Source organism: Enhydra lutris, unplaced genomic scaffold, assembly GCF_002288905.1.
Source record: "Enhydra lutris kenyoni isolate GAN:26980312 unplaced genomic scaffold, ASM228890v2 scaffoldscaffold42, whole genome shotgun sequence".
Lineage (NCBI taxonomy): Eukaryota > Metazoa > Chordata > Mammalia > Carnivora > Mustelidae > Enhydra > Enhydra lutris.
In genome coordinates, this window is record NW_019154126.1 from 4,281,083 (window position 1) to 4,302,739 (window position 21,657).

A 21,657-nucleotide genomic window follows, 5' to 3' on the forward strand; every position below is an offset into this window, starting at 1 on the left:
ATTTTGATCATTGAGTGGCATCTGCCCTTGACTCTTCTCCATCCGTGCTTGAGTTAAATTTCCTGAGGACATGAGGATTTGTGCACAAATAAGACAAGAAAAATATCGTGGTGGTCACTTAAAAATTTGGTAGTTGGAAGAATACATGCACTCCTAGGCAATATTTTCTTCAAGAATACTGACCTTTCTTTTATAATAATGGTGAAAAATCATGACTTAATACAAATTGTTTCTATCACAGATAGCAGAGAAACTCAGCAAAGACATATATTACATTTATTGTATATACCATTTTAAAAGTTTAAGTCTTGGTTCAGATGGTGCTTTTGTCTTGGTTATAGATATTTTTCCTTCACAGAAAAATTGTGACTGAATAATTACTTCACGGAAGAGAAAGTTTAAGACTCAAATATGTTACCCTGAGGTATCTATTTATTAAAGTTGTATGATAATACATTGGCTGAAATTTATTGTACATTAGAATTGCCCTCTTTTAAATTTTAATGTAGAGAGAATTGGAATTTTGCTGATTTATAAAGGCAACTTAATTTTAGCCAAAGATTGAATAAGAAAGTGCTTAATAAACAGACATTCTGCCAAAATTAGTTGTCAGTTGGTTATAAATGACTGTTTTTTAAAGACCTCTAGATGTCTTTGGTATAAATCACCATTTTTTTAAACACATAGTATAAGAGTAAAATTCATCCTTATGAGTTTGAACAGCTGTACTAATTAAAGTTTTGAAGGACCATTTTGCCCTGGAAAATAGAGCTTTCGATTTCTTTCATAACTTTGCATTAACGTGAAATATGTATTGCATGTTACTCTGTGTCATCCCCACTAGGAGGCAACAGAGACTATTACATAAGGAAACGCAAGTCTTGAAAATTCTTTTGCAGATCTTCCTTCAAACAGGTTCTGTTTTTTTGTTTTTTAAAGAGCAGTTTCTGAAATTCTCTGCCACTAAAATAGATCACTGGGGACAGTATTTATTGAACTTTCCTTAGTCTATTCCATTATTGCAGGCATAATATCCTGGGCTTTACTGGTTCTGATTTTAACTTGTTGTGAGTATATTCTAGAGTGTTATGTTTGATTCATAATTATTTTATTTACATATTATAAACTAATTTTTAAGTAAATTATAAAGTCCCTAAGTATACTGTTATTCTTTGAGGTTATTTAATTAGCAGAGGAGCCGAAATTTAGAATCTGTTCTCTTCTTGACAGATGTACTATGGGAACATTTTCATGAGCTTCCTGGGGTGTTTTACTCCCTCACTTTATTCTGGTTAGAGTTTTGGGAGACACACATCTTAGTACTCTAATATCCCAGAAGTGCCTCTGGGGACTGTCTCTGTGTCCCCATGGAACGGTGGTTCTCATATGCATCCTTCCAGCCTCCCCATCCCTGGCTCTGGGCCTCTTCCTGGTGCACTCTCAGATCCCTGGAGCATCTGCTAAGACGCAAAGGTCAGCTCTGTTCCGGCCATCTCTTTCCTGCTCCCTTTCAAATGCAGCATACCTCTCCCTACATCCTACAACATTGCCATTTTCCCTGAAATCCTCACTGCTGAATGAGCAACCAGCTTTGGCTAAAGTCTTGAGTCTTTGAGAGTTACTATTTACCTCTAGAAGTGAAAACGCAGTGTCCAGTCTCAGAGAGAGAAATTACAAAGCAATTTTTGTTTCATCATGGCCTGTTGTATTTGGTGTCCTTGGTTGCCAGTTTTAGCATCTCTTCCAAATTCACCACTTTGTCTGTGTCTCTAAATCGTAGTCTTAATCCAATTTCTTCACCTTAAAAATTCAATGGACTATACCCAGACCCCTCTGTTTCTCTTCCAGGTATCTCCTACCCTCTCTTTTTAGGAAAATTAGTTGAATTATTTCTCACTCCCTTATTTTCCTTATGACCCCTCAGTCTTCCTTAAGGCTGAGCCCTCGTGCACAACTTCTTTCCTCTACTCCGTTCTTTCTTCTTTTTCCCCTTCACTTCTTGTAGATGCTATCAAACACATTTCTGTTCTAGGATAAGCTCTGAACAAATCGCCTTTGCCCACCTCGCTTGGTCACATGAGTCCCGTTGCTGGTTCTTCTGTTGCCACTCCCCAGCATCTTTTTCATTGTGCTGACAGCTAATCGTGCCCTGCTTCTCTAGGGTGTCCCACATGGACCACCTCAAGCTGCTGGTCTATGGTGCCTTGCTTCCCTTTCCGCTTCCCTCAGTGTCCGAAATATACAAGGTCAGCAATGCGTCTTGTTAGCTTTGCAGCTTGTATTTTTCAGTTTGCGCTCCTCAGTATTGACTGTTCTAATGGGTCTCTTTTATTTTGAATTTATGTTCATGTTCTCTATTTTAGCACGAGTATAGAAAGCTTTTTGAGGAAAACAAAGGAATGTATCATTTTGATGCAGATGCTGCTGAACACCTGCACCATAAAGGCAATGCCACGCTCCAGAGCCAGGTGTGTGCCCCCCCCACCCCGTCTGGACCCTTCACCCACTCACTGCCACTCACCTCCCCCAAGAAGGGGGAGCAGAGCATACCTCCTGAGGAAGTGAGCATCGCTTCGGAAAATCTCAGACGCTGCTCTCTTTCTGTGGCTGGAGTGGGAGAGCAGGAACCATGTTTCCGTGTAAAAGCATTTCATAAAATAAGTTACTTCACACAATTTTAAACTTACAGTATATCAGTTAATTAAACCATGATCAAATCTCATGATAATTTCAGTTTTCATAGTGTACTAATTTGTCATCGTGAGCTTCAAAATTAATTTTCCAGGTGCCAAGTTTATTAGAATTTCTCAGATCAGTTAGAAGTGTTATTAAAAATTATCTTACATTAATGTTTCTTTCAAGTATAAAATTCTGTGTATTCCCTGAAAGAAATTAAAAAAAAAAAACCTTCCCTGTGAACTTTTTAAGGGTGTTATCTATACATTTTTTTATTTTGAGTTTCAGTAGTTGCAAAAGATGTCATTCCAGCATCTACTAAAATATAATTTTACATCACTCCATTAAATGTATCCTGTGGAACATAAACTCCTTAATGATTTGATACCCATCCTCATTTACAAAATAAACAATTGCCTCTCCTTTAAGGTTTGGAAACCTACATTTCTTTTCTTTTTGTATTCTTACTTTTATTTAATTTTTCCCACAAAGTTTTATCCTCACGTATGTTATTACATATCCTACTATGTTACTACACTTCAAACACTTTCATTGATCACTCTATCATACTTCTCTAAAACTAAAATAGGCCTACAAATAGGAATTTAAAAACCTGTTACATTTTCTGCTACCACAAAGTTCTAAGTATTGAACAACTACTTTTGGATTTAATCATCATTAAAAGTGCTATTATTATATAAGTTAAACAATTTCAAAAAATTATTTACACATAAGAATTTTATTTTATTATTTTTAAAAAAAGATTTATATTTATTTGACAGAGAGATAGCACAAGTAGGCAGAGTAGCAGGCAGAGAGAAGGGGGAAGCAGGCTTTCCACTGAGCAGGGAGCCTGATGTGGGAGCTCGGTCCCAGGACCCTGGGATCATGACCTGAGTTGAAGGCAGCCATTTAAACTGCCTGAGCCACCCAGGTGCCCCACAAATAAGAATTGTAATGAAGATGCATTTCTGAATGAAATGAATCATGATCAAAACTTTTTTGTGAATGTAATTCTAAAAGGTATGTATTGCTAAGAAAAAGCTGATCACTCTGACACCTTACATATAATTCTAGTTTCTGTTATCAGGAATTAGAAAATATAGATCCTTTTATAAACTAAAATAAGAAAGAGGTTGGTTGTCACTGAAATAAATAATTCATGATATGATATTATTAAATAATGCAGGGCAAAACTGAAAGCAATTACACAAAATCTCTCTGTGTGGGTGTTACTCAATGTATGTGGAAGAAGTCAACAGTCCCAGAGAACACTGTCTTCCCTTTGAAAGAAAGAGAACCACACCTGTGTTTTCCTCCTTGTTCATGATTTTCTGATAGATATTCGAAGCCATCACAGGGATCTGTCTCTATGTATATATGTGTGTACCATTAGTGTATACATATTAACCCCATATAGATGAGTATATCTATATATCTGAGCTATTTAAATAATTCATCCAAGTCCTAGAACTTCATTTAGTAGTTCTAAATTATTTTTAGTCCACAAATATTTCTGTATATTACATGTTTGCTTCTTTTGTATGTCATTTACCACAGGGAACCCAGGGACCAACCCCAATGGCCAGAATAATACAATGTTAGAAACTAGGTTGATTAATTTTGGATGTATTTATTTTATTTTGCTCTATTGGTACAAGGGCTTGTGAGCTTTATGTGCTTTTTATACCTTTTTTCAATGAAGGTTAAATACAAAGAAGAGTATGAGAAAAATAAGGGGAAATCAATGCTTGAATTTGTTGAGACACCCTCATATCAAGCTTCAAAGGAGGCTCAGAAGATGCGGAGTGAGGTGAGTCCCTTTGATTTGTTATGAACTTTTTTTTTTAAGTTTATTTATTTTTAAGTAATTTTGTGTCCAACATGGGGCTCAAACTCAGGACCTTGAGATCAAGAGTCACATGCTCTCCCAACTGAGCCAGCCAGCTGCCCCTGTTATAACTATCTGATGCATATTTGGTGTTTTAGCATTTGAAAGGAAATAGCAAAGTGATTCAGAATGCTGAATGGGTCTAGAGGAAAGCACACTGCCCAGGAAGGCTAGGGAATCCCCGTTCTAGATCTGGCTTCTTGTCTGGGTCTTTGAGATTCTGTGACCCTAAGTTTTTCTCATTTGGCAAATACAGTATCAGGCCAGGTGAGCTCTTAACTGCCCTTTCACATTCTATGATTACAAAGTTGGCACTTTCAGGTTGTGTCCATGTAAAATTATGATGAGCAGAAAGAAAATGAAGAGCCAAGCTTTATTTACCTTTTATTTTTCAGTGACAATAGAACTAACATGTATTCAATGCTTACTCTGTGCTAAGCAGTTTTCTAAAAGATTTATGCATGTCTCATTTAATCCCCTCAGGGTAGTGATGCTAGGTGGGCATATCTCTCAATTGATAATCATCCACTGAAATTAACTGTCTTATCTGAAATCACATATCCAGTAAATGCCAATGATTTAGGACCTGGTCAAATCATGAGTGATTCTCTTTTTTTCTGTTCCCTTACGTGGTTGATTCTCCTCACATTCCTCCCATCCCCCAAACAGTGACAATGGAAGTTTTAAAATATCAAGAGAAGAGAGCAGTTAAGAATTTTTTGTACATATGTATTCCATATTCTACTTAAAATGATGCTGAATCATATCCAGATATTGCCCAAATGGTTTCGCTCCATCCTACTGAGATTTCTTCTGTTCTTTCCTTCCATACATTTTTTGGGACCAGACACCAGACAGAGAAGGTTTTCTCTGCCAAAATCCAGATTCTGTGGGTACACCAACTTATTACCTCAAAGAGATAGAAATAGTGAAGAGCAGATCAGCCGATTACGGCCCCACGCCAGGTGTGCTCTGTGGGCACAATCTTGTCTATTCTCCAATAACAATACCAAAACAGGGAGAAATGAGAACTTCCGGACAATGAAACTCTCATAGGAATTTTGAAAACAACATATGTGCTATTTGTTGTTATTTATGCTGCTGTGTGTTATAATTCCTCTTTCCAGGGAAAGGGCAGTCAGACATTACGGGGGCTTGTTGAATTGTCCAAGTTGTTTAATTGTGTCTTCAGGCAAGAAAAGAGAAAATTGCTTGTTTTGTCATATCTCATAGCTTCTTAAGCTATTGAGAGAAGTTTGACCGAGAAATAAGCGAATATTTTGATGAAATTAGCTGTTTGTTTTAACTGAATTGGCAGAGAGGTAAATTTGGTCAGAATTCAGAAGCCTGACAACAACTTACATTTAATGGGATAACTTTTATGGGACTATCATTGTCTTAGTTTTGGCCGCTATTAACCAAGTGCCACAGACTGGGGGGCTTAAACAACAGAAATTTATTTCTTACAGTTCTGGAGGCTGGAGGTCCGAGATCAGGGTGCCAGCAGGTCAGGATTCTGGAGAGACCATCTTTGGGGTGCCTTCTCACAGCCTTCTCACTGTGTCCTCACGTGGAGGATAGCAGAGAGGAAGTAAACTCTCTTGTGATGAGTTTGAGGGCACTAACCCCATTGCGAGGGCTCCACCCCCATGACCTCCTCTGTCCTAATCACTTTCCAAAGGCCCCACCTCCAAATGCATGCATCACTTTGAGGGTGGGGTGGGGTTTCCAGATATAAATTTTGGGGCAACACAGACATTCAGTCCGTATCACCTTTTCTGCATTTCGAGAATAGTATGCAAGGTACTGTGCCGTTACCAGGTGGGGAGCTGGAAGGCAGCCTCTGGGTTGAGCCTCCCGGTTGAGCCTCCAGAACTTGTGGCCTGTGTCAGTTGTCACCTGGCTCTCACTGATAGTCATGCGTCATCCTTCAAGGAGAAGGCTAGCACTTTCAGGCTGAGCTTTCTGTCTTCTTCCTCCCAGCCCCAGGCTATTATTATTCAGGTGTTTGGGCTACATTTTCTCGTCTTACTCATAGAGGGACATGTTCCCCTGTTTTCCTCTCTTTGGTCGTCTTTGTACTTTCTCTTTGGAAGACCGTCTTTTCCCTCCCCTTCTTTCTCTCCATGGCTCCAGTACTCAGACTGTGGTAAGTCTCGGGGAAGCATGTTGGGAATGCACATCCCCACGCCGCTGCCTCAGGAGGTCCTCCATGATTCTGCCAGTGGAGACTGGGAATCGTACTTAACAATATCCCAGGAGCTTCTGATGTCGGTGGTTCCGCGATCATACTTTGAGAAACACAGACTCACTGAAGAAAACGACTGGTCCCCTAACTTAAAGTCATAAAAAGCAGATGGATTTAAACAAACAAACAAGCCCAAAATATATAGATTGAAATTATATAGATAATCTGCTTCTCAGAGATGCAGTGGGCAAAGTAGACCAAGTTGTTTTTCTTTATATGAAATGCTTAGTTGATTTTTTTTTTCTACTGGGGATAGACCCTCGAAAGAGGAAGATTCCCCAAGACCAAATTTCACTATACAGATGACAGGGCCTTCAAAAATACCTTCTGAAAAAGTGCTGTTGTTTCTACATAGGCATGTTTCCTTGTGCTGATCTTGGAAATCTGAGAATCAGCGCTTTGCCTTTACCATGGCTATGCCTACATGGTACAAAATGAAAATAAAATGTCGACAACTGAAAAACAAAACAAAAACAAAAACCAACCCACCCCAAATCAGTCAAATGAACTAATCAATTCCTTCTGGTTGGCTGTTTTGACATCAGGTGTCAATAGCTTTAAGGTTTAACTGTAGTAATGTATTTATTATATGCTATGGAATTCGCTTACATCGGGGACTGTGTGGGCCTTTTGTTAATATTGGCTTTCAATTTTTGCTATTCTGATTTCTGGTATTGTCGCTAAAGGGAAATTATCCTTTGCTGGGGTTGACACATGTTTTCCCTTTAATTATAGCCTCTGGCTATTAGGTTTTTAGGCTCAGCATTTGTGTTTCTGCTCAGCAGGGCTTGAGGAGAGAGAAACCTTTCAATAGAAAATATTTTTGGCCCAAATTTATACTACAAAGACTAGAAACATAAAATATCTAAAAAATCATAGTTAGACCGAGGTTGATGTGCAAGATGCCTTTAGATAGAGTACCAATGAAGTGGACACAGAGAGAAACGTCTGGGTTACAGATGCTTTTTATTCCTACGAGGTAAGCTTGACGATGCGTTTCTTGAGCCTTCTCTGGGTAAAGCTAAGTGTGTATGATGTTGAGGGTGGTCACTCATGTTTCTGTTAGGCCTATAATTACGCTTCTCTCACATTTCTTCGAATGCCAGATAGAGATTTAATCAGTATGTTTTCTAGAAGAAATCTCCAAATCTGGCTTTGAAAATTTCTTTGTCTTCTGTTTCATAAAAAGTATACTAAAGTTTTGTTTATTTGTTTGTTTTCCAGTCAATCAACCTTCCTTAATGACTTATTTCAGCAAAATAAATTTTTCACTGGAGAAGGGCTTTTTGAAGTGGATGATCTGAAATAAATAAATATATAAAAATTTTTATTTTTGCTTTTTTAAAAAGACATTTTTGGCCTGGAAATACCCTAGCTTCAGCCTTATAACTGTATAATTTCAGTTAGTTCCACATAAAGAAGAGGGCAGTTTCTCATTGTTCTTTGGGAATATCTATAGTTCCTTTAACTCAGAATGTTCTCAGTGCAACTCATTAATCACTTTGTTAAATTTTAGTGTTTCCGGGACATCTCTTGTGACCCTTTTTTTTTCTTTCCTGTGGCTTTCCACAGATCATTTGTTAAATAGTTGTATGGGACATAAATGTAGGAGAGGCAACAACCACCTCTCTGATCGTCCCTCGCGGTTTGGGAGAATTTCTTTATACAATTACCTAACTCTGTAATAGGTAGATTATGAACCCAGAAATGGCCTTTTGTTTTGCATTAGTAACAATCTCTTGTAGAATTTATTTGTATTATCTTTGTGATACAATTTGAATAAAACACTTAGCTGGTAAAATATAGGCTTTTATGTGTCCAATAAATATTTCACATGGATGGAGATCTTTGTTATTTAGAGAGACTGTTTTTACAGTCCTAAGGTGAGAGTTACCATTGGCTTTCAAATCCATGGGTCAAATGCTGGAATTGAGGAATTCTTAGACAGAGGGTGGCCGAGAATGTCGAAGGGGCAGGTGGGGGTACGGATGTCCGCCCTCCACAGTCACCATCTGCCCCTTTCACTTCCTAGCTGAGAACTCTTTCCTAGAGAACAATTTATCAGGTTGAAGATAAGACTCCTCACAGTATAACTTGATTTATAGATGGTAGAGAAACAGTTTCAGGGCCAAAATCATTGAAGGAAGACATGGAAGCTGCAGCATGAGATGGTCTTTGCCACGTTCACAAAAGGCTTCCAGTGAAAGGGGTGATGAGAACCTCAACATTTATGTTCCTATGCTTTGAATGGCTTTCCACACAGCCAGACTTTCTTCCAGTGGATGGATCCACTCTGTTAAGAATGAACCAGTCCGGGGGTTCTCAAATAACCAACTTTATTGGCTTTCCTCTCCAATCGGGCTGGAGTGAAATAGTGACAGTTTGATAAGGTGTTAAGCAGCATCACTCTGAGTTCTAGGCAGCTGGTCCTTGATGATTCTGCTTTTGTTTGGTAAGAATTCTAAAATTTACAGTAAATTTGGAGTGATTTCCTTGTGGCTATGAAGACTCCGAGGTGGTAGGATTATATAAGGCAAACCTCAGTTTTGTTCTGGGAACTCTTGTTCTGATACCTTTCCGACAGTGATGAGTATTTTCTAAATTTCAAATTATGTGGTCTTATTTAACAGAAAGTTTACAGAGAGGATTTTGAGAAGGAGATTAAAGGAAGGTCTTCACTGGATTTAGACAAGACTCCAGAATTTTTACATGTAAAATACATCACCAACCTTCTGAAAGAGGTAGGGTCTTGCGATTTACTATTAAATATTGTGAAAGAAAACTAAAGAAATAACCCAGGAAATATTTACTCCAAAATTCCCTACTAACTGAGATGTTAATCTATTCCTCTTTCTCTCACTTTGACCTTTATGACCAGAGTTTTTCATTTTCATTAAAGACAGGAAAGTGTATGTTCACATTTCCACTTAAAGTTGGGGGAAGAAATCACCTAGAGTTTCTGGAAAAACTTGAAAAATATTCTGATTCTGTGTTTGTACCTCAGAAGCTCTGTAAACAGTTTTATAGCAGTTTTTTTTTTTTTTTAATTCTGACTATGGGTGAGGCAAACTTCATTCTTTCAAATTTAGTTATTCAAAAATGCATTTTAGAACCATTTATTCAAAAATACATTTTAGAACCAGCGTTTTCTGCAACTCTCCTGTAGCATTCCCAGGACATCTGATCATCAGAAATGAGAGGCTCAAATGTGAAGGTCTGAGTAAATGACACATTGTTTCTGAGTGGATTGTGTTCTAAGGGGGGGAAATATTTAGCATAGAGAACATAGGAACTCACATTGATTTTTCATTTTACTCTCAGCAGGAATCTGCTCCCCTCCCCGCCAACTTGGTGCATTTTGGCTCACGATGTATTACATTTGCTGAACATTAAGGTCTTCAAACCAGCAATTAAAAATGTCATGCTCATAGTCCATCCCTTTCAAAGTTTCTTTTTCTTTTTCTTTTTTTTTTTTTTAGTGGCTGAAAAGTAACTCGGAGCTCTTCAAACTCCCTGTTTAAATAGAGTCTCTTTACATATAAGGGGAAGTATTACAGAACTTTTCACCCTGAATTTTGACTGAAGAAACTACTCCTGAAAGAAATATCTTAAATCAGTGAAATAAATTCAAGTACGATTCTGTACATGAACTTCCTTAATAACTGGATGCTAACTGGCCTTTACCGTTTAACTGCTTTTAGAAATTTAATGTGCCTCGCTGTCGTAAAGATTGTTGGGCTGAAATGGGCATATGGTTTAAGCAAGAGTGCTTTTGCTGTCCTACATTTTCTCACTCCTAGTTCCTCTTGAACTTTTTGAAGTCGAAGTCTAATCAAATGGCCTCTTCCTGCTATTGTCTTTCCTTTACAAAATATGCACTGTTTATATGAAACTTTGAAAGGAGACTCCCTTTTATCATTTACATGCAAATGACAATGTTAGATCCAGTTTAAGGTCCATAAGTGACATTGACTGTCTCTTTTATTTCTCTTTTTGAAAGAATCTTATTTTAGGTGTATTGATTCAGAATGTTTGCATCAGGATAGTAAAAGACCCATAAGACTATGATTAAAAATCTTTTAATTCAATTTTAAAGAAGTCTAATTTTAAAAAAGGAACTCTCAGTGACTTAATGAAATTAAAACTTTTCTTTCTAAGTATACGCATTTAGCTTTAAATTGTCTTTGCATTTTTTACTTTATTATGGTTTTTACATTTATATTGCCATTTAGAATATTCAAAGTATTGTTTTATACTTCCATTTCATTTGATTCCCCCAATTGCCCTTTAACATCAGTATAATAAGTATTTTTATTTTCATTTTGCCTGTGTGTGTGGAAATCAAGGCTCAGTTACTTAAAGTCTTTTGAAGGTCACATGTCCAAACAAGTGAAAGAATTCCTACTTTCATCCAGGTCATTTGACTCCAGAGCTCTTTCCAAAATTACATTCAGGTCATTACAATGTCTTCTAGACTATTAGTTAAGCAGAGGACTAGCTAATTTAATTATACTGGACAAAGAGAAAATAACATCAAATGAACCCTAGAATTTACTGGAATATAACTTCTTATTATTAAAGGAAGCCTCATCTTTTATCTGGCAAGTTAGTCATAAGTGCAACTCAGTTGAATTGGATCAAGATATATATTGTTTTCATAATACATTTACTAGGGAAAAAAAAAAGATTCATTAGCAGAACAAAAACCTCAAGTTATATATGAGTATTAGTAGAGACATTTGGATCTACTTAAAATATAATATTAAAATGGATGACATTCAAACTATGTATTATCAATCTGTAGGAAATTATTTGGTTTTATGAATCTGAATAAAGTTGATTTTTTAAAAAAACTTTGGCTACATCAATCCTTTTGATTTTGTAATTTTCAATTCTTTTTCAACTGTGGTCTTTTGGTGATTCATAATTTATAGACAGCTTTCAAAGAAATACTTCAAATAATTAATAAGAAGCATTCATTCCCAAGATCTTCCTCACCACTTAAAAGGAAGACATCTTTTTAAAATATGGCACCAATATGGTACCAAATATACTGGAAGTCAGGATGAAAGGGAAAATCCTGATAAAATTGGAAGCCACTCTAAACATGACTAAAAGAGAAAATAGAGTCTCTGTAGAAAATTAGGAGCATAAATACTCAGGAGTCTGATTCATAACTTCCTAGAGATATTTTCTCCTTTCTTTGGTCTCTAGAAAGCATGTGACATGGTATATCAATTAAAGGGTATCCCAGAAAATTTTGAACTGTCATGTTCTTGTCTCATAGAAGGAATATAAGAAAGATCTGGAAAATGAAATAAGAGGCAAAGGAATGGAACTTAACCCAGATGTTCTTGATATTCAAAGAGCAAAACGTGCATCTGAAATGGCTAGTGAGGTAAGTTTATTTATTTAGCAACTGAAAATGTATGAATTTTCAGCTGACTTCCTTGTCTGTAAACCTTTTTCAAAGATTTATATACATTCTGTAACTTTTATGTGCCAGGTGATGATAAGTAGCTATTCCTAGTAGTCATTTTCCAGTCAAGGAATTAAAGAAAAAAAAAAAAAAAGATATTCACCATCTCCTTTCCATGTGGTATGAGAAAAATGACCATTTCCCCCTTGCAGAGAAATAATGTGTTTAATAAACTAGAATAATTATAGACGATTCAATTTGAATTTTTAGGGAAGTAAAAGGCAGAGGATTGGGAATGTGTGTTATTAAGCTCTGTCAGTTACTATGGTGCAGGTCACATGCTCTCCTGCTCTCTACCCAACGGAGCCCCCACACCGTGCGTCCACTGCTCAGTGAGCCCACATAAAGCTCTTTATGAAGTGAGAGTGACTTTGCTCACTGTACATGGAATTTGTGGGGAGGAATGAAATGCCCCTGAAGAGCTCGGTCCTTTCATCCTTGTGTTAGGTCATTACTTTGGTATCAGATAATGGCCCTGCACTTTGAGGAGAATCTAGCTGAACTGAGCAATGAGAAATGGAAAGTTGTGTCCCCATAGGTTCATAAACTGAGGTAATCATGATGATGGTGACCCTGTAGTCAGGCTGCAGATGACAGGAACCCAACTCAAACTGGGTGAAGCAACAAAGGGAATGTTTTGGCTTATGAATAGAGAAGTCGGAAGTCAAGTTTCCTTCAGGTTGGAATCCAAAAGACGTCTCTCTTCCTTCCTCTCTCAGTTCTGTTGTCTTTATTGCTTCAACCTTGGGAAGCTATCTCCAAGTGATGGCTCATCCTAACAGTAGGATAACTCCTATCCGTTCCAGTAATCCCAATAGGAAGTGAGCATCTGTTTTTTTCTTTCTTTTTTTTAAGATTTTATTTATCATCTGACAGAGAGAGACACTAAGAGAGGGAACACAAACAGGGGGAGCGCGAGAGGGAGAAACAGGCTCACTGCTGAGCAGGGAGCCCTATGCAGGGCTCGATCCCAGGACTCTGAGATCATGACCTGAACCAAAGGGAGACGCTTAACCGAATGAGCCACCCAGGTGCTCCTGAACATCTGTTTCTTATATTTACAGCTAAGGTCCTAGGATTGAGTCTCACTGGATTAGCTTCTATCCTGTGTCTACTTCCGCCCTAATCATTGTATCTGGGGCAGAGGAGTGTATGGTATGGTTCTCGTGATCCCTCCTTGGTTGTTTAATTGCATTCTAAGTGTAAAAGATTTAAGGGTTGCCTGGATGGCTTGGTCGGTTAAGTGTCTATTTTCAGCTCGGGTCAAAATCCTGGAGTCTTAGGATCAAGCCCCATTTTGAGCTCCCTGTTCAGCAGGGAGCCTGCTTCTCCCTCTCCCTGACCCCTGCTCACTCTCTCTCTCTTTTTCTCTCTCTCAATCTCAAATAAATAAAAAATCTTTAAAAAAAGATTCAAAATTGTTATGTGTTTAAAAAAATTTATAATCATCTTTGGCCATATCCGTGTTCTTTAAATGAATTAAAGAATTAAAAACCACTATGATGTCTTTGGCTAATATTGTCATCATATATCACTAAGTTAGCAATTCTGTACAGATTCTTCTTTTATGGTGACATGTACAGTCCACCTTCAGAGGTAGATCTTGTAATCACTTGTCGGTAATACCTGGAAAAATCATTTTAGACTCTCAATGGCGGAGTCCATCTAGATACAGCTGCATGGCACGATGGTGGCAGGAACAGCAGTAAGTCAGCCTTAGCCCTATGAGTATAGGAGTAAAAGACCAAAAGAAGCTATCAGTTATTGAACACCTACTATGTGCTGAGCACTATGCTATATGCTGTCTCATTGCTCCTTGGACGGCTGGTGCATGGAGGAATTATTGCCCCCATTTTGCAGATGAGTAAACCGGAAATGTTACACATTCCCAGTGTCACACAGCAATTGAGTGCTCGGGCCTCCAAATCAACCTTCTTTCTATGGCATCAACTCATCGAAACCTGCCTTCCTATCCCCCAGCCCCTAACACAGTCATCAGTGAAACTTCTCAGCATGTATAGTAAAAGCCTCAAAGCTTCACATACCCTTTTCCAGTGAGAATGGTGATACCCTTCTAAGCAGTCCAGAAAACTTAGTTCTAGGTGATCATTTCATAGTACAAAGTAAAGTGTGTTTTCTTCTTTTTTTTTTTTTTTTAGTATGTTCAGCAATTTTTTGGTATCATTGATTACAGATACAGGTTTGTCCTTAGAGTGTCTGAATATTATAAAATACTGTTTTTTTTGTTTTGTTTTGTTTTTTACAGAAAGAATATAAGAAAGACCTGGAGTCAAAAATTAAAGGGAAGGGAATGCAAGTTGGCACTGACACCCTTCAAATACAACATGCCAAAAAAGCTGCAGAGATAGCTAGTCAGGTTAGTCGAGTGAATGGTACAGATGTCTTAAAACCTGTATTTCAGGGGGCTCCTGGGTGGGTTAGTTGTTAAGCCTCTGCCTTTGGCTCAGCTCATGATCCCAGAGTCCTGGAGTCAAGTCCCGTATCAGGCTCCCTGCTCAGCAGGAAGGCTGCTTCTCCCTCTCACGCTCCCCCTGCTTGTGTTCCCTCTCTCGCTGTCTCTCTCTCTGTCAAATAAATAAATAAAATCCTAAAAAAAAAAAAAAACCCTGTATTCGGAACTTCACAAATCTTATTAACCTCCCGATTAGTACATGGAGTTCCCCAAAGCTTTGTGATTAGTTTAAAAAGTTTGGAATGGAGACCATTCTAAATCAGCATGTTTGTTTGAAAATGTTTAGTTCCTGCTTTACTCATTTCCTTTAAATATATCAAAGAAAACTAGGGGGAAGGCATTTTAATAGAACACACACACACACACACACACACACACACACACACACACACAAACATACACCCCCTCTTTCTTATCTTATCCTTGGCATACAACAAATTTCACATTCATTTGGGCTACAATAAATGTTTTCATGCTATGTTTTCTTTAAGGATAGGTCATGTGCCTCTCCGTACATCTGTGTTTCCCACTTTCTGAACAGACCTTGAAAATCACATATTGAGACTCTAGCCTGACAGTGATAACCATTTCTGTATGATTTGGTTGCACGTTCTGAAAATACCCCATTGACCTCATCACCATGCCGGAAATTCCTACTGGGTTAGCATTTCGGATTGAAGTGTTCTATATCCTGAATGACCGTGTTCTTTCATCTAATATTTTCCTCTTCATGTAATGCATGGAACAGCAGGATATTAATTAAGAAGTTTTGGCTTAGAGGCTATGATATGATAGAGAACAGATAACAACATTGTAGGAGTCAGACCATAAATGTGTAGTTTTTTGGAGGCAATACCCCAGAACCAGTTCCATACCTCTTGAACTCCTCCAGTAATTTCGAGAATGTACGAGTGTCACTGGAGTAGAGGGTATTTGGGAAGAGCTGATTTTGTGAGAAACATTTGTGAAGAGAATGTTGGGGAGAAGGCTAAGGAGTGCTGTCCACTTACTTCAAGGCTGGTTGGGGGGTGTTTCAGTGGGGCTACTCTGAGAGCTGTAATGCAATGTGTTTGCAGTTAGGAAGAGCCAGCTCAGGGCTGACTCCCTGCAGGAAATCTGGAGGGTGAGAGGGAGCTGATTAAATGCCCTCCAGTCTGCTGCTGTGTTGGGCTCTGCTTATATCCCCAGGGTTAGGGACTGGCCAGGGGAATGGAAGGGTCATAACTGGTTTAGAAAAAGGATCTGGAGATGATAGGAAACTTGAGCAATAGAGGTTTTATTTAGAAATGACAGAGTTGGGGGGATGCATGCTGAACAGGTCCTTGAAAACCTCCTTTGACTTGACCCCTCCCGTTCTCCTGAAATATAGCCGTTGTTGCAGATTTGTTGTAGAACCTTCTGGATCTGTTTTTATGTGTATATAGATAAACATAACACTTATGTACATATAGACTTAAAAAGTCCTTAAATACCATGTATTTTTTCCCATACTTGGTTTTCTCACTTAATATTATAGACCTTTTTCCATATTACTTCATATAGTTCTACCTCATTCTTATAGCAAAATTGTTTCATAACTTGGATGTGAATATGTAACCATTTACCTTTTGATGTCTCATAGGCATTACCACATGTAAATGACATGTAAAATGTAGTAACAGGATCTCAATATTAACACAATAAAACCAGAAGGCTTAATTTTTCCCCAGATCTGCTTTCCTTTTCCGCTCCCTTCTTAGCAAATGGCATCAGTGAGATCTCCGAAGTCGCTTGGATTCTTCTCATCAGCAACTTTTATTGACTCTGCCCCCAAAATAATTTCTAAATCCATCTACTTCTCTCCACCCTAGTCCAAGCTACCATGTTTGTCACCTGGATCCCTGCAATGGCTTCTAGCTAGAATTCTGCTTCCATTATTGTCCTCTTCATAGCCATTCTTTACCCAACAGCCAGAACCATCTTTGAAGAATTACATTAAATTATGTTAGTCTCACTACTTAGAACTCTCCAATGGTTTCCAGTTATGTCCAGTATAAATGCCCCACTCCTTGCTCCTGCATTCAGAGCCCCTCTTCTGCCATTCTCATCTTATTCCCCTCTTCCCTTGCCCATTATGATTGTCCTCCAGCCTCACAGACGTGCAGTCTCTGCACAGTGCTGTTTTCTTCTGGAAGGTTCTTTCCCTGGTCTTTGCCCAGTTGTTCTTTCTAGTTATTCATTCCTTAGATGTAATGGTACTTTTTAATGGTGGCCTCCTTGGGATTCCAAGTAACTAGCTACTTGAAACTATCAAACTATTACTTATAAATCTCTGAAATGCTTCTTATTATTAGGAGGGGGCAACATCCAGTGTTAGTTCAAGGTACTGGCTTGGAGTAAGGGGGTTGGGAGTGAGGAATTTGAGGCTGGAGAAGAGGCTTCAAAATCAGCCTGAGAGTTGAAGCCAAAAGAAGCATCCTTTTCATGGAGAGAACAATGTGGAAAGACTACAAATTATGTATTTCACACTTTTATCTAAGCACAGGCCTCTAAGACACATTCCTTTCATGAAATGTTGGAATGTCATGTCTTTCCTTAAACGGTATAGATTTGTTTTATTTAACGATATGCTGCTTTCAATTTCTGTGTGTAGCTTAGGAATGTCTGCTAATTCTTGAGAAGCTAGGGGAAAGAAAGGCCTAGGGGAGTCAGCTGTCCTATGGTTATATGTGCATCCTGATTATAGCCGTGCTGTTATCTCTGCAATCCAAAGGTCTCATTTGTATGTAATCTTAGCCATGTCCCATTTTGCCCAGTTGCTAGGTTCTTGCATCCATTTCAACCAAACTTTGGGACTTTCAAGGCTTAACTTTTCAAGGAAATTAATGTGGTATATATTGTTACATGAATCACTTCCAATAGTTAAACCCTCCAGAACCTATGGAATTGACCATGTGACTTTCTTTAGCCAATAGGAGATTAGCAGACATGACTCAGGCAGACCCTATAAAACTCTTGTGCATTGGGGCTTGTCTTCTTGGAATATAGGTGCCATCATGTTTTTTTTTTAAGCCTTCAGAGTTTTAGGGTGTTTTATTATACATTAGTATGTAAATGATGTAACTAGGGTCCTATGTAATCTATTGATGTGCTTGAGGATGCTTTTAGATTTGAAAATTCATATTGCAAAATTAAATGACATACTTCTACCCTGGGAACTTGGTGGCTATCTATGATTAGTGCCTCACTTTCTATATACATTGTCCTTCAAATGAGGTGCTTTGTTTGGGGGCCTTAAAGAGGCTTACTAGAAATTTTTTTTAAAATACACATAGTTATAATGAAATATTATGATTTTGAAGGTTAAATGCTATTATTTAAATTGTATTCAGAAAAGTGAAACTGAGACTCCAAGTCAGTGAAAATAAGCAGAATTACGAGTAGAAGATAGGAAAAAATATAATATTTTTCTGAGATTGAGATCTTTGTTTATACCTTTTAAAATATAGGATATCACAAATAAGCAAGCCAACATTTACGCCATTGCAGGGAAACTACAAATCTAGATTATGTCACATCTAGGCTACGTCAACATAATCAGAAATCACTGTTTTAGAAGAAATGTAATTAGATACAGCAATGTTTTTTTTCTTGTAATACAGTTTTTCATTGAAGAATCCATACACACTGAAAAGTATACAATTTAAGTCTACAGCCTGCTCAAATTTTATAATCAGTTTTAAAATGTGATGAGTCTTAGAGACATGTTGTGTCTGGGTAATTACGACTATTTTGTAAGTAACACATAATTCAATTCAGGCTGCTCAAAATAAACAGATAATTTATGGTTCTTAGAACTAGACAGTAGAGGAAGCCCTAGGCTGGGCTTGCTCTGGGGCTCAGACAATGTGATTGAGTTTCAGTTTCTATCTTCAGTTCTCAGGCAGGCTTTCTTTTGTTCGCAAAGAGGTTCTTAGCAGCTCCTGGGGCTTCTTCTTTCTCCATCCATGACTAGAAGAAGAGGGAAAGCTTCTTGATAGTTTGTGTGGAAGAAGAATCCTACTCGTCCCTGGAGAATTTTGGAAGGGCCAGGGATGGAACTTCACAAATCATATTGTGATTATACCCCATACTCCATACCCCAAGGGATGGGGTATAATGGTAAATTTATGTGAGCCCAACAGGACCCCCTGACTTGGGCCAGCCTCACCCAAGCTGAATGGTCTAGTATGGGGGAGCTGTGAGTTGCCCAGTGGCAAAGCAGGGAGCTAATGGGAGTTGGGGGGGGAAGAGCGGTTGGATTCCAAGGAAGCAACCAGAAATAATTATTCACTACAGAGCAAAAAGTGACAATTTTGCAATGACATCCTACTGATACTCATCAGATGAGTTATATGTTAACCAATAACTGATCAATTTTATTGTACTGAAATAGAAAAACTTCCTCTTTAGCTAACTGTGTTTCCTTTCTTAATTCAGGTTAGTAGGCAGGAGCCTTCTGATCCCTTGTGAATAAGTCACTCCAAGCCATGTTCCTCCCACAAATTTTAAAACTCTTCCTAGTTTTGTAGAAATAAGAGTCCAAAACCATGATCTTGATGTGAAATGCCAGCACAGTTGTTAACAGTTTTTCACATTCTTGTGGAGCCCTCACTGCATGTTTTATTTTCTCCAGAAAGACTATAAGAGAGATCTGGAGACCGAAATAAGAGGGAAGGGCATGCAGGTGGGCCTAGACACTCCTGATATCCAGAGAGCCAAGAAAGCATCGGAAATGGCCAGCCAGGTGAGGAACCCACAAGATACAAAGTTTACAATAGACACGATGATCTGGGTATAGAAAAAGCATAAATGGCATTTTCACATGTGTAGCCTTGAGATTCAAACACATATATATCAGCCTTGCTCTGGAAGGAGAAGCAAAGCTCTGAAGATTATTTTCTGTTCGTTTAGAAAGAATATAAGAAAGATCTGGAAAATGAAATTAAGGGGAAAGGAATGCAAGTGAGCATGGACATCCTGGACATACTACGAGCCAAGAGAGCATCAGAAATCTACAGCCAGGTTGGTGGAGGGAGTAAAGAGGCTCTGAATACCATTTTCTGATTTTCAGTCCTCATGTGCTTTGTGTGTCTCTAAGACTGGTATTTTTTGGAGGGCACTGTATTCAAAGTCACTGCACTCTATTCTAGGAGCTATTGGTCAAACTTGATTAAACTCACTAATGAAAGGAAATTTGCTGTAAATTCAATTCAGTGGCTGTTATTGAGTGTCTGAGCTCCCCTGTTTGAGTCCAACAACACTGTGATCCTTTTTATTTTTAGTTTTTGACTCTAGTGCACACTTGAATCCAGAGCTCACACTATAGAGAAAAGATTACAGATGAGTTTGTCTATTAACCATCTCATAGTAATAATGAATATTATCCCTAAATAGTCAGCTCCAATGAAGAATGAATAAAACTGTGCAAGGTGGAAGGTGAAATTGAACATTAACTAAAAATTAAGAGAAGAATGGTCTTATTGGTAAAATTTAATTTACCAAGTGTGACCTGTCACACATCCTCTCAAAAGACTTGTAGAAAAAAAGCTCTAGAAAAGCTGGATATGGATATAACCACAAAAGAATATATCTCATGGAAGAAGTTATGGATAAAATCTGATCTGGGCAAAAAAATTCATTAGGGAATATTGTCTTCGCTAAAAAATTTACAAGGAAAAGAATGAATCCCAATGGAAAAAAAAAAACAGTAAAGGGGAATGAAAAAATTAAAATGGTGATAGAAAATTGACAAAGGAATTGCATTTGATGAATGGGATTTATGATGAAAAGAATTTTCAACAAAATCTGACCAAATTTGTTAGAATTCTGATTAAAGCACAAGCAGAATCTGAACATCTAAAGGGCGTCTCCAGACGACAGAGTCAAATGTCAAAGGAATTGTCTGCTTCTCGGCTCCTCAGATGACAGAGCTGTGGGATGGTCCTGAAATGCACGGCCATCTGTCCTCAGTGTCTCCTGGTGCCACCTGAACTAGAAGTTGGCTCTAACTATATCAAGTGACTAAAATTATAAATAAATACATAAACCAAGTAAAGGGTCATAGGAGTCAGTGGAGAAAAGTTACTGTTTCAAGAATGTCAATCTCATTCATTCATTCAGTAAATACTTTCTGAGCACCCACTTATGTGTAAAATTAGACATGGTTTTGCCCTTGGGGAACTAATCTCATAGTTTAATAATCAAATAATCACACAAATACAGTATTACCCACCATGATATATGCCACTCCCTCCAAAGGTAAGGGCTTCCCATGGGAAGCGATACCTGAGTTGTCAGCATTCCTGCCTTAGCTTAACAGTGTTGCTTTGTTTGTGTGGGACAGAAGGACAAATCTAACTTCAAGGAATTTTCATTATTTTAGGATACAATGGAATACTTATGAGATTGTAATGATGCTGTGCTGAGTCTCAACATGAACAATAATTACCTTTCCTGACAAGCATGCGTATGCCATAATGGTTAACTTCACTGACTTTGGACCCAGAGTGCCTGGGTTGAATCCTGGCTCTGACACTTCTTAGTGAGTGTCTCAGTTTCCCCATCTATAAGAGGGGATAGTAACACCATCTGCTTGGAGAGTTGATTTAATGAGTTAATGTGTATTTCAAACCATACCTATGACTATATAAATGTGGGTACTCGTTGAAGGTAGGGCCCAGATTGTACCAGAGCTTATAGTAATACATTTAGTACACAGAAAATTGAGATTTTAATCTCAACTACAGAAATACTAGTGTCTTTCCATTATACAAATGTATCTTTTTCTGAAGTAGGAAACAAAGCACAAATCCAGAAGCGTGAAAAATAGCGCATATAGAGAGCCATGTTACTCGTGGGAGCTATAGGAC

At 38.0% G+C, this 21,657-nt stretch overlaps 1 protein-coding gene across 2 annotated transcripts in view; it reads left to right on the forward strand.

Moving 5' to 3' along the window:
- LOC111155556 (nebulette) overlaps positions 1-21,657 on the forward strand; it is a 369,684-nt gene that overhangs the window by 304,219 nt on the left and 43,808 nt on the right. The window contains exons 10-16 of one of the 2 annotated variants that reach the window (XM_022515772.1): positions 2,364-2,468; positions 4,382-4,489; positions 9,446-9,556; positions 12,103-12,213; positions 14,561-14,671; positions 19,422-19,532; positions 19,700-19,810. The exons of the other annotated variant lie outside the window; for it this stretch is intronic. Coding sequence (XP_022371480.1) covers positions 2,364-2,468; positions 4,382-4,489; positions 9,446-9,556; positions 12,103-12,213; positions 14,561-14,671; positions 19,422-19,532; positions 19,700-19,810 — 768 coding nt within the window. The remainder of the gene's footprint in view (positions 1-2,363; positions 2,469-4,381; positions 4,490-9,445; positions 9,557-12,102; positions 12,214-14,560; positions 14,672-19,421; positions 19,533-19,699; positions 19,811-21,657) is intronic. 2 annotated transcript variants of the gene reach the window in all.